This window comes from Gigantopelta aegis, chromosome 10 (genome assembly GCF_016097555.1).
Source record: "Gigantopelta aegis isolate Gae_Host chromosome 10, Gae_host_genome, whole genome shotgun sequence".
NCBI lineage: Eukaryota > Metazoa > Mollusca > Gastropoda > Neomphalida > Peltospiridae > Gigantopelta > Gigantopelta aegis.
The window spans coordinates 17330127-17346890 of NC_054708.1; the positions used below are offsets into that span (position 1 = coordinate 17330127).

Consider the following 16764-nt stretch of genomic DNA (forward strand, 5'->3'; position numbering starts at 1 on the left):
ACTTACTTGTCTGAATTTTAGGCTGTTATTAATGAAAACGTTCCGAATTGCGAAGAAAAACCTCACAAATGAACGACAAGCAGACGACAATAAATCGAGATATTGATTGCGTGAACCTTGTACGAGAAAACAAACCGAGCGGACTTTGAAATACCTGATAAAGCGATCATAAATTTTTTTTTAAAAAAATAAAAAAAAAAAAAAAAACCCACCACCATTAAAGGCACTCAGTCACAAATTTTCATGCTTATATCCAATTTAGGTTCAATCACGCTATCCTTTGCACACACCTCAGCTATCTGTCCAGGATAGTGGGTTAATTGTTAGTTGGTTAGTGGTTAGTGAGAAAGAAGAGGGTGTAGTGGCCTTACACCTACCTACTGAGCCCTACTGAACTAACTCTGGGTTGGAGCCGGTACCGGGCTGCGAACCCTGTACCTACCAGCCTGTAGTCCGATGGCTTAACTACGACGCCATCGTTTTGATACTGCGGTATAATTCAATTATATTTACAAAATATCAGTAATAAGTGGGTTATGGTAGTTATGTAGATAGTTAAATAAAGTATTTTTAGCGACAAATCAAATGTATATATGTTCAGATAATACTTTGTTAAGTCATTAATTAGGTCAACCATCCGTGACTGAGTGCCTTTAATGGAAGTTAACGACAGGACATTGTGGCACAATTATTTGGCTTCGTACGCAATCAGTTTTAGATATTTTACCTTCATTCATTTATTTATATTACTTCTTTTTTTTCAATATAAGATTAGACGCATTGGTAATCATCAAACTAAAAATCGACGAAGGACACTAACCTCAATAGGAAATAATTGAAGCACGAATTTGTAAATATGATCTCTAGATTTTCAAATATAGAGGGAAAATATTTATACGGAGAAAATATAACTTTTCACCGAATATTAACTTTTATGGTTTCTGTATAATAATATGGACACACCCCTGACGCTATCTGGGTTGTCTGTTCAGGACTTATGTAATATGTAATGTATAATATGTATATAATAAAACACGATATCAAAATGTTTAACCTTTATTTCATTTCAATTTATTTTCGTGCATATATCCAATTAAGGTTCAAGCACGCTGTCCTGGACACACTCCTTGAAGCTGTTTGGGTTGTCTAGGACAGTGGGTTACTTGTTAGTTGATTAGTGGGTAGTGATAGAGAAGATGGTGTAGTGGCCTTACACTTACCTACCGAGCCCTTAAGAACTCTCTCTGGGTTGGAGACGGTATCGTGCTGCGAACCCTGTACCTACCAGCCTGCAGTCCGATGGCTTAACCACTTCGCCACAGTGGCCGGTTGTTTAACCAAGAAGCAGTAGCCTAGTCGAGGAAAGCAACTCTATATAGCGAGAAAAGTAGCTCGATTACGCTCCCTTTGTGTCTTCTGTCTCGGTCTCACTGGGCCTTCTGTCATTATCTCTATACATGTATTTCTCGTTCCAGCCAGTGCACCACGACTGGTATATCAAAGACCGTGGTATGAGCTATCCTGTTTGTGGGATGGTGCATATAAAAGATCCCTTACTACTAATGGAAAAATGTAGCGGGTTTTCTCTCTAAGACTATATGTCAAAATTTCCAAATGTTTGACATCCTATAGCCGATGATTAACAAATTAATGTGGTCTTATGGTGTCGTTAAACAAAACAAACTTTTTATCACTAAATAATCAACTGTCAATCAATCTCTCTCTCTCTCTCCCTCCCTCCCTCCCTCCCTCCCTCTCCCTCTCTCTCTCTGATTTAATGGTTATTTGCAACATACTGATACTACCATGCACAGAGTATAACAAAGAAAACGAAAACACCTTTGTAACAAACAATTATTTATTGAGGGTTTTTTAATGCTTAACCAATGAAACTTATTGAAACGAATTTAGTTCCATGAAAAAGAGTACCTCTTTTCTTTATTTTATTATGTTGGTGTCTGAACAGACTTGACAGTATGATTATGGAATATTGGAAGGGTAACATTGCCTCTTGATTTTGGCATATCAAACTGACAGATGCATATCTGCTTAGCTACAAGCAAGACCATTGTTTGCTATGCCTGTGGTACATATATTTAACGAGAGTAGCCTCCCCTCCATTAGCCCATGTGTGGATAATTAAAATTGCAGGTGGCGAAGTATCAATTTTATTTACTTAAATCCTGTCACAGAGGCTGTTCTCTTCATGTCAGGTAGTATATAGCACCTACTGTTAATAATTTAGTCAGTGCTTGGCTTTATATTTGTACTGTCACCAATGTATAATCAATAGTGGTGAGATACCTAAAAGCTGGCGATTTTTGTTGTTGCGTGTATTCGCAATTTCTTGGAAAATTCACGGTATAGAGACCCGTGCAGATCATTACTTTTTTCTTTTTTTTTCTCTTTTTAAAAAAAAAAATTCCATAAGGAAAACTTTGAGAAATGTCTACCATATTGTTTTTTGTTCTTTTATAAAAGTAAATTTTATATAGAAAATAGATCATAATAATGCTACTTTAAATACACATCATAACTGATTTTTTTTTTTAAATTCAGTTAATATATCACTGCTTGAACTCATAACACGAGACTATTTACAAATATTTTAAGACATTTCACTAAATATTATTTAATAATTAAAACTTTTAAATTAAAAATATTTTAAAGAAAACTGAAGCAAAAAAAAACGTTTGCTATATGTTGTAAATTGTGTATATTTATAGACTACCGTATGTTGCTTTTTAGTTGGATTTACCAAATCCATTTTAGCAGTGCTTTGGAGTAACCTGGATTGACTTAAGTGATTTTGTAGGAACCCGTTTGTTTTTGTTTGTTTGTTCTTTGATTTTAGGTGTGAGGTTGTTATTGTTGTTTTTACATATATATAATATCATATGTCGGCAAAAAGGCGCTTAATTCCACAAAGAAATTTGAATATTATTAACATAGGAAATAACATTATAAACGAATGGTTTGTTTAATGACATCTTAGCACACTGTATACAGTCCAGAATTTTGTCCCCGCCCCGGTGGCCCCGCCCACGCTACGCCACTCCTGACACGACTCTAGTATTTTAGACATACTTTTTAAATCATTTGTTTAAGTACAGTAAATACAAATAACAATACTAAACTTTTATATTTGTTTATGAATTGGAGTTTAGAAACGCTTTTTTAATATTCAGTAACCCTATTTATCCCACAATCACTGTATTCATTGGCATTATATGATGACTAGATAAATCTCTATATTATATCACTGACCAAAAATATAGGTCACGTGACATAAGCCCGACTTGACTAGAGTATTTCAGACTAGATTTTCAATAAACATACTCTTTAAATCATTTGTTTTAGTACAGTAAACGCAAATAAATTTTAGTTTTGCAATAACAATACAAAACTTGTATATTAAACAAATTTTGTTTATGAATTTGAGTTTAGAAACGCTTTTTTAATGTGACAGAATGTAGCAAGCGTATTACAAAAAATGGCGTCATGTATCTTGTATGACGTTAGGCCTATACCGCAAAAACCTTGCTAGGTTGACGATACTCGATTTGCGTACACAAAAATGGAATAAATAATGATTTTCCGACTATTCCTGTAGGATTGCAGGATAAAAGAAAAAACTTTTTACTGTCAAAAGATATCGACTTTATCCTGCTCAGGTCGAATGGCGAATGCAGCTCGGCAGAGCCTCGCTGCATTCGCCATTCTAACCTTTCAAGGATAAAGCCGACATCTTAAGATAGTAACCAGTTATTCCCTATGCATCCCACAATCACTGTATTCATTGGCATGCTATGATGACCAGATAAATCTCTATATTTTTGGTCACTGACCAAACATATAGGTCACGTAACATAAACCCGGCTCGACTCGAGTATTTCAGAGCTTCGCTGCATTCGCCATTCTAACCTTTGCAGGATAAAGCCGGTATCTTAAAATAGTAACCAGTTATTACCTATATATTAGACACAAAATAGCCTTAGTTAAAAAAAAAATTAAGATGTCGCTAAACAAATATTATGTTCCTTTTTCTTAATAAAAATTACAAAGATGTTTAAATAAGATAACATTAGACAAGTAAAACTCATTCGCCTGTGTTGACAATTCGCTTCCATTCTGCCAACAAGGTGTCTTTATCATTCCAGAACTGACGTAGGATAGGCCAGGCCTTCTGCGAGGTCAGGACGTAGCTGCCATTCTCTGGATTTACGTGGTACGCGTGCAGCCCGAGAACCAAAGACTGGCACAGCCGTGCAGCCACCATTATAGGCAGGACATCAGTTTCTGCGCGCGAGAGAGACACGTGATTCTTGTATCCGCTGATCACGTGACTTCCAACATCCAATCGGAGACTGTCGTCTGCGTCCATCATCAAGTATGCGATGGTCAGGGCCAAGTCCACAACCAGATAACTCTCGTGGACGTCCGTGTAGTCCAAGATACCGCTCACGAAATGGTCATCGCCTTCTGAACTTGGATTTTCCTTATCCGACTTCTGTACCAAGATGTTTTGTTCATTCGTATCACCGTGGATGCAACCTGTTTTCAAAACAAGAAGACTTATGAAGGTAATCTATTCTAGGAATCTTCAATTAAGCTGATTTCTTTCTGAAACAGTTTTATTGCTGTTGGAACTGTTAATTATAAACATTAATTGGGAGAGGTCATGCTTTTTGTGTTGCCGTTTAGTTTGTTTTGAACTGAAACGGACGAGAAGACCGCTTTTATCCATTATACTGCGAAACAAATATCAACTGTGACGTCACAGAAAATACGACTTTTACAAAAGTTAAATTATTCTACACATTCTAACAAATTTATAGTTTTGTAATTACCATTTGTTTGACATCCAATGATTAATTTGTGTACTCTATAGGTATCCTTAAAGGCATATTGTCACAGACCACTGACCTATTTAATGGTCTAACAAAGTATTACATGAACAAAAATAATTTGATTTGTCACTAAATGAACTTTATTCAACCATCTTCATAACCACCATACTCCATTTATTAATGATATTTTGTAAAAGAAATTGAATTATGGCAATGGTCCATAATTCAAAAACTAAAATTGCCGAAAGGGTTGACATGGATTTAAGTCCATCATGGTTCAGTTAAGGTGATGCGATTGCTAGATTTGGTTTCCAACAATTAATGTAATTTTTATTTATTATCCAAGTTTAGAGAAATAAGGTCCTTAAATCCGTGACAGTATGCCTTTAAACCAAAATCAAACTGTGTATCCTAACTGAATCACTCTGAAAGGAGGGTAAATACCTACCCTTAGGCAGACTGCTGTACTGGGGCACTACTTCACTGTCGTATGCATCAAGGACATTTTCGATCAGCTCCTTGTTTTCACTGCTATCCACACAGAACAGATAGTCTCGTATCTTCGGTACGTACGAAAGACTCCACAGATTATAGTACCCTCGGTAGAACGGATGTTCAAAACTCTACAATCAAGGATCGTGTACTAGTATATATATTTTCTAAACAATGAAGAGTCAAATGACGTTTTGACAAAACCAGACATAGTGCTTATAAAACGTTTAGAGTATGGACTCTAGACTCCAATAGAGTCTGACATATTAACGACACTAAAAATGTTATAAGCACGGGCCCAGACCTCCTAACATAGAGTCACATTCAACCCCTTTCCACCAGCTTGTAGTGGGACCTGCAATAAAAGCCACCTGGCTTTAAAAGGGCACATTGGTATGTTCCTTCAGCGGTCTAATGACACCATTAGATTGGGAGCCCAAACCAGTTATGCATGTTAAACCTCACTGACTGATGTAGTCATCCCTGGACAACCCAAAAAGCAATTGCTCCTGACCCGGGTGTGTGGATTTTTTTCTGTTTATGAATAATACCGTTACATAATTATCATGAACAAACATCAGTAGAAATAGTGCTGACTAACATATAATGAGCAAACAATAGCAATATATCGACTCTACATGTAGACTATACATGAGGTTAAACACGGGTTGTAGGTATGGTGGCAGCTAGTCTCTCGGAGTGACTCCTCAACATGTTGGACATTTTTATTGTTTGGAAAGATGGCGGCGCCAGGCTCACACCAATACTCAGACTTTAAATATTATGGCCTGTATACACAGAGAACGAGAACGTCACCACGACACTAATGGGCGGCGCTAGGCTCAGGTCCTATAAAAAGGAGGCATTTTATGGCCTTGAACATAGACCGCGTTAGAGGCCACTCATACGAGGCAGCACCTGATGTTGTGACGAAGCTACATGGCCACCAAACACCAAACATTGTTGAGTAAAAAGCACATCATCAAGCTTCTCCCAGCATCTGCATCAATGTTACTTTGGTGGCGTCCTATTCGTCCTCTCTATCACTGTTCTCATCGTTGTCATCACTCCACATGTTGTCTGATCTCTTCTGATGTCTCTTGTTCACTTGTCGTCAGGGATTCTTGGACTGAACTTCGTTCCAAGCAGGCGCCATTTTGTGTCCATCCATAACCAGTTGGATTCTCACGAGTTGGTTGTGCTTGATCAGCTGTCATCCACATCTTCGCCACAAACTGGGCTCTTTTGATACGGTTCATCAGGGTCTAGTTGCAAGGGGGTAGCGAGGCACAACTGATCTTTATCAACTTTGACAGCTGCTGCTTGACATTTCCGCCACATCAACTTCGTCAGTTGCCAACGATTTAAGAGCTGCTACATACTGGCCATCTGCTTCTAATCGCTCAAAAGGCTTCGCCGTGCATTTCCTGAAAAGACAGGATGTGAAGTCGCATCGCGTGCAAGCATGTAGACCAATCAACGCCGTGGTTAGTTCAATTTTCTTCTTCTTAAGATGGGCTGCTATGCTCGTCACATCTATGAATCTCCTGCTGTTGCCTGATCCATAATCTAAGATCACACAGACGCCTTTTGACCGTCCAGCAAGCCCAAGAAGAAGGACGAGTACATCAGTGTCAATGGACCTTATCAAAAGGTTACCAGATGGCACACTTTTGACATGGAAGGTTATCAAGGTGTCAGCCTCTTCATGCTGATTGGTATTTGTCGAGGACAAGGTGAATTTGTTCACCCCCGCTGCAGCATACCTTCACTAATAGATCTCGTGTCATTGTGGCATATGTTGACTTGCTGTGTTGGAGAAATTCACCTTGTCCTCGACAAATACCATCTATCAAAGACTGTGAAAGACGACAGCGACTGCGTGAAGCAGCTGGCAATCAAGCATTCGCCATCACTGGGCCTGAACAGGCACAGCGCCAGAGTGGGACTGAACTGCTAAAGAATGGCGCCTTCAAAGAGGAATTTGCCCATTTCCTTATGCCATTGGTGAGAAAATCATTTTTACCTCACATGGTGGTTAATGCATCCAGCTGAAGAGCGAGGATGATCTGCTACAAACTGAAGAACCACCTCACATTCAAGGTCAGCATGGAGAGGCTGACACCTTGATAGCCTTCCATGTCAAAAGTGTGTCATCTGGTAACGTTTTGATAAGGTCCACTGACACTGATGTACTCGTAACAACAGGAGATATATAGATGTGACGAGCATACAAGAAAACTGGACTAACTACGGCGTTGATTGGTCTACATGCTCTGACGGGGTGTGACTTCACATCCTGTCTTTTCAGGAAATGCATTGTGAAGCCTTTTGAACGATTAGAAGCAGATGACCAGTATGTGGTATCTCTTAAATCGTTGGCAACTGACGAAGTTGATATGGCGGTAATGACGTCATTCATCTGTTTAGTCTATGGATTCAAAACCACCGACATCAGTGATGCCAGATACAAGCAGCAACTGTCAAAGTTGATAAAGATCAATTGTGGATGAAAGCTGATCAAGCATAACCAACTATATTATAACTTCGTTATAGTGTACATGTCTGTGGCGTGTTCAACAAAAGTTGTATACATTAAAACATTGTGGTGTTTCACCTTACTGTCTGTGTGTAAACCCAACATAAAATTGCTGTCGTTGGTTATTATGTAGTCCTGTGACCTCACCGAATCCATGGATAATGTTTTTAGCCTTGGCGCTGTTAGTTTGAATAAATGCCACTTTTACAAAAATTGGGGGGGGGGGGGGGGGGGGGGTGCTGGCGATGGGTAACCCCGACCTAAAATTGCTGTCATTGGTTATTATGTAGTCGTGGGACCTTACTGAAGCCAGGGATAATATCTTTATCCTTGGCGCTGTTACTTTGAATAAATGCCACTTATTGTCAATTTGAAATTGTCAATGGGGGATCAAAGCCACACATCCGGATGGGCAGCAATTGCTTTTTGGGTTGCCCAGGGATGACTACATCAGTCAGTGTGGCCCTTTTAACATGCATAACTGGTCTACATAATGCACCATTTTAGTCTGTGGATATTAAATTGATGTTTACGAACACTGGTCTGCTTTATTCTAGAAAAAAACACATTCTACCACTATATAACCAATACTGTAGGTTGTACTTTACCAAATACAAATAAAATTCCATAGGCGACAATGTTAACGTATGTGGTCCAAAAAAACACTAGTATGCAATATATCAAGCAAACATGAATTTATTGCCCAAATGAAACTAACTCTTTTCACAACAAACACTGTCATGTATTACCAAGGGCAGAACTTGTGCACCTCGAACTTTGATCCAACCGGATGATATTTGGTTTAGTACTACCTTTACTGACGAGTAACAAGGGATATTTATATGCATTCAATTTATTGAGATGCGGAATAATGCTTACTATAGCATGGGCATACCTTGCTGCAAATAACTAGGTGAAGAAGTAAAAACAACCATCAGGGCAGAGGAATATAGGATCTTTTCTAGCAAGACACAAACAGGCACTTTCAATTTAAAGAGGGTAGTTTTCGGGGAGTGGGACTAACCCTTGCCAATCCCCATCACCCCGCTAGGTATTCAACTGCATTGGATGTATGGCTTTGAATTAACCCAGTACGTTCACCAAGGGTGATGAAAAACGGCAAAGTTGTGACATAAATAGTGAAGTCTTCACGGGTGGGAGTTTTTAATATGGAAAATTAATATCAACCGAGTCTATGTTAATCGGTATTTGTCGAGACAAAGGAAGAAAATAGTGTTTTATTTATTGACGCACTCAACACATTATATTTACGGTTATATGGCGTCAGACCGATTAGCAGCAAAGGATCTTTTACATACCACGGCCTTTGTGGTGCACTGGCTGGAACGAGAAATAGCCCAGTGGGCCCACTGACGGGGATCGATCCTACGCCGACCGCGCATCGAGCGAGCGCCTTACCACTGGGCTACGTCCCGCCCTTCTGCTGAGACAAATACCGATTAACAAAACAATGTTGAAATTTTACATATTAAAAAACACAAGTTGCGAATTTTATTTATCCGATAACACTTCTAAAATAAAACGAGGTTGATATTTTACATATTAAAAAACACAAGTTGCGAATTTTATTTATCCTATAACACTTCTAAAATAAAACGAGGTTGATATTTTACATATTAAAAAACACAAGTTGCGAATTTTATTTATCCTATAACACTTCTAAAATAAAACGAGGTTGATATTTTACATATTAAAAAACACAAGTTGCGAATTTTATTTATCCGATAACACTTCTAAGATAAAACGAGGTTGATATTTTACATATTAAAAAACACAAGTTGCGAATTTTATTTATCCTATAACACTTCTAAAATAAAACGAGGTTGATATTTTACATATTAAAAAACACAAGTTGCGAATTTTATTTATCCGATAACACTTCTAAGATAACCTTTTAATTGGATATTTAGTAAATCAAAGTTCAAAAATCGCCTCACAGAAAATATGACGCACTTCCAACTAAATCTCATCAAAACGTTACGCTCAGGTATACAAGTCTTATTGGCTATAAACAAATAACCTATTGACAGCAAAACGTAATGTTTATGACATGGATATTATAGGTAAGTTATAGCATAAAACGGTTTATTTCATAAATTTCAATGTGCTCTAGTGGCGTCGTTAAATAAAACAAACTTTACTTTATTTCATAAATTTTTCGTTTTATATTGATTGCAGAATAAATAAAATAACAGGTTACCGTCTTAATATATCGGCTTTATTCTACTCGGGTCGAATGGCGAATAAACCCGATATCTTAATATAGTAACAGGTTATTATATATATATTATCCCAGTAACCAGTTATTCTCTATATATCCCAGTGTATCAGCACTTGAAAATGGCTGCAACAGCATTGGACAAGTGAGGTCAGGTCAGGTCAGGTCAGGTCATAGGGCTTAACGTGCACATTCTGAGCAAGCTGTTTTAACGTACGCCTGTCATGGGTACAGGTGCCGGCCTCGGTCGGCTCCTCCGTCCAGGACAGGAAAGGGTTGGGGTGGATGGAGGAGGGACCGCCTGCACTGGCAGGTGCAAGAGAGCACCAGCAGTCCGACCATAGCCGGTAACAGGCGGGGGAGTTGGACAAATGAAAAAATACAAACAAATCTGTGATTGCTTACCTCGGTAGCCAATCGCATACGAGCCATGAATGCACCAGCATTGGTAAGCAGCTTTGGAGTGTACGGTACATTCGCGATAATCGTGCCAGGGAGGTAGGTACGAATTTCAACCCAGTGGCTGTAACAATCACCTGAAGTATAACAAAAGCAAAAACACGTAGAACGACAAATTAGTAGCTCACTGATTTATAGCTATATTAAAATATTTAGTAAAAGTGTAATGTTCTGTCATAAGGAGTAAACGGTAGTTTTCACAAAAATCGTTGGCTAAAAAATTTATAAAGCATAGAAAATTCTATACTCGGCTAAATCCGTGGTGTTTTTCGTATTCGTCTGTTTTATTTTTATTTTTATTTTTTCAGTGGTCGCAAAACATGCATGCGAAAACACAAATGATGACACGTGTTTGGACTGTTGGTCATGCTCTATAGATTTTCCAATTTCAACAAGTAAATGAAATTATATGGTTGTAAATTGTATTGACATATAGTTGAAAATATTTTAATATTATATTTAATAATCAGGGCCGGAAAAAATTATAGAAACTTAAAGACAATTCTCTTCTTAACCGTTTAAGGAGTTTTAGACTATTAAGTACTCAGTTACCCCCAACCCCCCACCCCACCCCCAACAAAATATCCTAGGTATGCTTTGAGAAGGGTGTCTGCACAAACCATTCGGAACCGACTTCGAGAAGCTGGTTTACGGGCTAGGAGACCGTATGTTGGCCCCGTCCTGCGACGTTAACATCGACATCTATGTGTTCGCTGGTGCACGAATATAAAGGGGTGGAACTTGGGAAACTGGCGGCGAGTATGGTTCAGCGACGAGACACGTTTCCTTCTACAGCGACGTGATGGACGACAATGTGTTTACAGACGCCGCAATGAACGTTTTGCCAACAACTGCGTCGCCCAAGTTGACAGATTCGGTGGAGAGAGTGTCATGATATGAGGAGCCATCTCATACACCGGCAGAAGTGAACTTGTGTTCGTAAAAGGCAACCTGACAGCTGTACGCTAACGGGATACAATTCTTCGCCGTCACATGCTTCCCATTTTGGATCGACAGAGAGAACTCTTTCAGCAGGACAATGCCAGGCCGCATACGGCACGTGTAACAATGGATTTCCTACAGAATAACATTAATGTGCTGCCATGGCCATCGAGATCGCCAGACAGACGTGTACGCCAGCGTGACCCGGAGCCTCAGACGCTTCCGCAGCTGTCACATTCACTGCAGCAAGAATGGGCTAGGATTCTACGTGCCCGGATTCAGAGACTCATTCAGTCTATGCTAAGGAGATGTCGCGTAGTGATTGCTACTGCTGGTGGCCACACAAGGTACTGATTTCAGCGACGCTTTTTGGTGACAAAAACGCCTCCACTGCCGTCAGTCCATAGCAAGAACATTGTCAGATACTCATGTCAAATTTGACTGTGACACGACCATAAATAACGAAATTACGTCACTGTATTAAAAAGATAATTCCATGAATATTTCGCCTATGCGTTTCCTTTTTGACAGAGTATATATATATATATATATATATGAACGTACCTTTACCGTTTACAGGTATTTTTTCGATTGAAAAGTGGTTGCCTTGGAGATTTTTTATTGGCTCTTGCACGCTTATCCCGTTTTTCTTCAAATGTTCCATGAAAGCATGTTGGGCGTCTGCAACAGAAAAAGAAAGCTGCGTGTAAGATATTGAGTGGCCAAAACAAAACCTGTACTCCTCTATACTGTTTAATGTGGGCATTACCCTTCAGTGGTATCCGGGTCGAATGTCTTTTAAATAGTGACAGAAACCAAAAATGTAATGTCAGATAAAGCTGATTCATGTTTTACTTAACTTAGTTTGCATCAGAAAAGAGTAGCCCAAGAAGTGGCGACAGCGGGTTTCCTCCCTCAATATCTGTGTGGTCCTTAACCATATGTCCGACGCCATATAACCGTAAATTAAAATGTGTTGAGTGCGTCGTTAAGTAAAACATTTCCTTAGTCTGCGTCAGTGGAAAAAAAAAAAATCTATGTCCCATGTCGTGCCAACACGCTGACGTCAGTCTCTTGTTGATCCATTGTATTTAATCTTCCTAATAATAACATAGTTTACAGAACTAATCATCCAATGTTTTCTAAAAAAATTCCCTCAATATCCGTTTTGCTCCCATCGGGGTTTTTTTGTTGTTGTTTTTTGTTAGTGTTTTTTTTTTTTTTTTTTTTGGGGGGGGGGGGGGGGGGGGGGGTTATAGTAAAAACAAGCTTCTGTGTTAGTTTTGTTACCCTCATTAAAATCATTTTGAAAAATCTTGGAGACAGCCCTCGGTGGCGTCATGGTTAGGCCATCAGTCTACAGGCTGGTAAGTACTGGGTTCGGATCCCAGTCGAGGCATGGGATTTTTAATCCAGATACCGACTCCAAACCCTGAGTGAGTGCTCCGCATGACTCAATGGGTAGGTGTAAACCACTTGCACCGACCAGTGATCCATAACTGGTTCAACAAAGGCCATGGTTTGTGCTATCCTGCCTGTGGGAAGCGCAAATAAAAGATCCCTTGCTGCTAATCGGAAAGAGTAGCCCATGTAGTGGCGACAGCGGGTTTCCTCTCAAAATCTGTGTGGTCCTTAACTATTATGTCTGACGCCATATAACCGTAAATAAAAAATGTGTTGAGAGCGTCGTTAAATAAAACATTTCTTTCTTTGAAAAATCTTGGAGTAATCAGAAATTTCCCAGTGAAAATAAGTTTTAAAAATACTCTGACTAGTATACCTGCCATTAGACTGACAGGTGCCAACACAGAGAGACGTGCAATAGTATTCACTCTGCACCAGATACTCGTAACTAAATTAAATTTTCCATAGACAGGACACTACATAAAATATGGGGCAATGGGTGTTATTAAAGTCGCAAATTTGATTGACACTAAGTTTGGTTGATCTACAAATTTGTAAAACATTTGGATCAGGTTACAGTGAAGTGAAACGAAGAGTATGTGACGTTGAAATGGGCAAATACGCTTAGACCCCGTCTCTAGAGGCGGATCTAGGGGGCCCAGGGGCTCGCCCCCCCCCCCCTAATTTTGCGACAGTTATAATTTTATTATATATTAATTTCCATACCCCTCCAAACCTCCCTAAAGTTCCCTTGGCATTCCGCCTCATTTCATTGGGACCCCCCCCCCCCCCCCCCCCCCCCCATGGATTTTCTGGATCCGCCACTGGTTTCTATATAACCGTTACTTCTAAGAGGTACGCGCATTTTAAAAAATAAATAGCTGATGTATTTTTCGTGCTGGGGTGTCGTTAAACATTCATTCATTTTAAAAATATGAAAAATAGATAACATAAACAATAAACTATTAAGTAATGTCACATTTTAATGACCAAAAACTTCTCTAATAGTGAAATATATATATATATATATATATATATATATATATATATATATATATATATATATATATAGTTGAATCCCGTTGGCTCGAACCCCGTCGGTGCTCGAAAAAGTGTTCGACCCATCGGGTAGTTCGACCGAGCCATTAGGTCAACATCGGACACTTCCGTAACATCAGTTGGAAAGTTGAATTAGATACAAATTGTGTAATACGTGTAAATGCACTGAAATCAAATAAATAAATGGCAAATTCTTAATCTGTATTTACATGAATTTATTACTAAACAATTTGAATATTTCAACAATAAAAAACGTAGCACTGTCCACTTTCCAGAAATATAGTCGTTTTCAAAGTAACGCTTTATGCTGAGGCCCGTTTGTGCACTAATTGTTTGATTGGTATCATGGTTCATCTAACAGTTGCTGTAACACTAACACTTGAAAGATCATTACCGACAGTCGCTTAGCAACCAACATGACAAGTGTTGTGACGAAAGGATTGCATGGCTAGTGTTGCGATTCACCGATTCATCTATGTCTACGTCGTTAAATAAAACATTTCTTTCTTTCTTTCTATAGTTCGTTCCGCCTAAATAATTAATTCGAAGGTTATAATAACCAACTGCGCAAGCGCAGCAATTGTTAGTCCTGTTTGGTGGTTTACCATAAGGCCAAATAAAAAAGAGTTGGTGATAGTCCCTGCCCGTACCTGAAAAATACTCCCGCCCCTGAAATTATTTTATTTTTTATTTTGTTAAAAACTGTTAAAAATGCGTCGTGATAGCAGCAATTCAACTTCCGTAAGCACCGTAACAGGTTAAACCATCACCAGGTCCATCTGGCGGCCAGTGAAGGAGCTACAACATCCAGGCGCATGCGCTGTTGACTGCTACTCGTGGTCTCCAGGGTTTTATAAAGTTTTTCACATAGAAAAAAAACACCCCCCCCCCCCCCCCCCTCACCCTGATTTGTGTTATCAAAAGGACGATCACCAACTCTTTTTTTGTTGTTGTTGGCCTAATTGATATTTGATGGATCACCAGTTCGAGGAACATATAGCTATTAACATAGATGGGACCGACAATTTAGTTCGAGCGAAGGCTTATAGTCGACTCTGGACGTGTTCGACCCTTCAGCAGTTAATATAAGGGTTTACCGAACACAAAACTCGGGACTTCATTTTTGGTTCGAGCGTTTCGGTGTCTTCGACCCTTCCGAGGTCGAGCCAACGAGATTCTACTGTATATATATATATATATATATATATATATATCGTAGTGTTTAAAAACTAGAATATTATAAGACAGCTCGAGCTAATTTCAAGACAACAGATACGAACCAATGAGACGTGGTCGCTGCGAGTCCATTCTGTTGAATATCTTCAGTACGTAGCCGCTGTCGACGTGTTTCAGGTGTGGGTTCCAGTGATCGTTCTGGTCCACCTCGATGTAGAAGTTGATGTCGTCGTAGCTGTTGAGCGGTGAGAATGTCGTCACGACGAGGCCGTACAGTCGTTTAACGAGGCGATCCACCTCCTCGTCTGGAACAACCGGCTTGACGCTCTGTCCAGGATTCTGAATAATGACGTTGGGCGCACCATTCTGATCGGGTTTCGTCTCGGCCATTCTTCTGTCTCTGGTTATCAAAATCTAATATAAATAGATGGACGTGACAGAACTATTTTAACAATGAGATGTAACATAGATATTTTAGGACAACAATAAACTGCGTCAAGTAGAAGTTCCGGGGAAGCAAACAAACCCCTTTTGACTCTTATTTTTTTCGTTAATGTTCTTCACTTTGAAAAAAGCTAAATAGAAGCCATAAAATGCACTAGCTTATTCTGAAAACGAACCGATTTCCAATATTCTTGGTGACACCTAATTTAAGGCAATTTAGCCTGTCTTGCAATATGCTCTTTTTGTACACTGAATAAAAGAACGAGCTAGTTCGATATCAAGTATGAACTAAATTATCGGTCCCGTCTGTGTTATATTAGCTACATTTCCCTCGAACTGGTGATACATCAAATATCAAATGGAAAACCACAGAAAAGTACCAACAACTGCCGCGTTTGCGCAGTTGGTTATTACAACCTTTGGATTATAATAATTTAGGCGGAACGAGTTATAGATGGATCGGAGAATCGCGACACTAGCCAAGCAATCCTTTCTTTGCCATACCTGTCATGTTGTGTGTACAGCCAGCAGCTATCGCTAAAAGTCTTTCAAGTACAGCTAGTGTCACGGTGCTTTTTCGATGAAGCGTGATACCAGTCAAACAATTGGCCTCAGCGGGAAGCGTTACGTCTACCAGACCAGTTTTCAATGAAACCAGGGGCGAGGTACCCGGCTATCATCACTTCGGCAAGGGCTTCTGCATCACAGGAGTAATTTTTAATAAATCCTTTCACTCTGATCTTTTGTTATATAACACATTGATGAAATGTTTAAGTTTGCAGTTAACAAAATAATATGGTAACAGGTCGATATATATACTCATGGAAAAAAGTTCCTGTGCATGTATTGCACAGTGTATTATATTTAACGGTAATGAAATGGAAAATCAAATCGCTTTCAAGGAATTATTTTTGGACAGTCGTAAACATTATGACACATTTTGCACAATTATGTTGATGTCACCTTTGTCAAATTAAAACCATTTATAAACTTTGCAGTTATTTAGTGCGCAGGACTTTTTTCCGCGTGTATATATAGCCTTCCTGTTCGCATACATCTATGTTTACAAGAGCGGATTGAAAGCGAGGAATCACAAATGTCAATGGAATTTTCAGTCAGGAAATGTCACTCTCTAAGTCCTGTAATTTGTGTAGTGATTG

The 16764-nt window shown here is 39.1% G+C and overlaps 1 protein-coding gene across 4 annotated transcripts in view; it reads right to left on the bottom strand.

Moving 5' to 3' along the window:
- Nucleotides 1-3561: 3561 nt before the first annotated feature.
- The window catches only part of LOC121383058 (hydroxylysine kinase-like), a 55487-nt gene continuing 42284 nt past the window's right edge, over nucleotides 3562-16764 (bottom strand). For 2 of the 4 annotated variants that reach the window (XM_041512820.1, XM_041512819.1), the window contains 5 exons: nucleotides 15265-15574; nucleotides 12086-12202; nucleotides 10526-10656; nucleotides 5299-5473; nucleotides 3562-4554 (listed from right to left, as the gene is read on the bottom strand). In XM_041512820.1, the coding sequence (XP_041368754.1) occupies nucleotides 4100-4554; nucleotides 5299-5473; nucleotides 10526-10656; nucleotides 12086-12202; nucleotides 15265-15550 (1164 nt within the window). In that variant the 5' untranslated portion in view covers nucleotides 15551-15574 and the 3' untranslated portion in view covers nucleotides 3562-4099. The other 2 variants (XM_041512822.1, XM_041512821.1) reach the window with 2 other exon arrangements.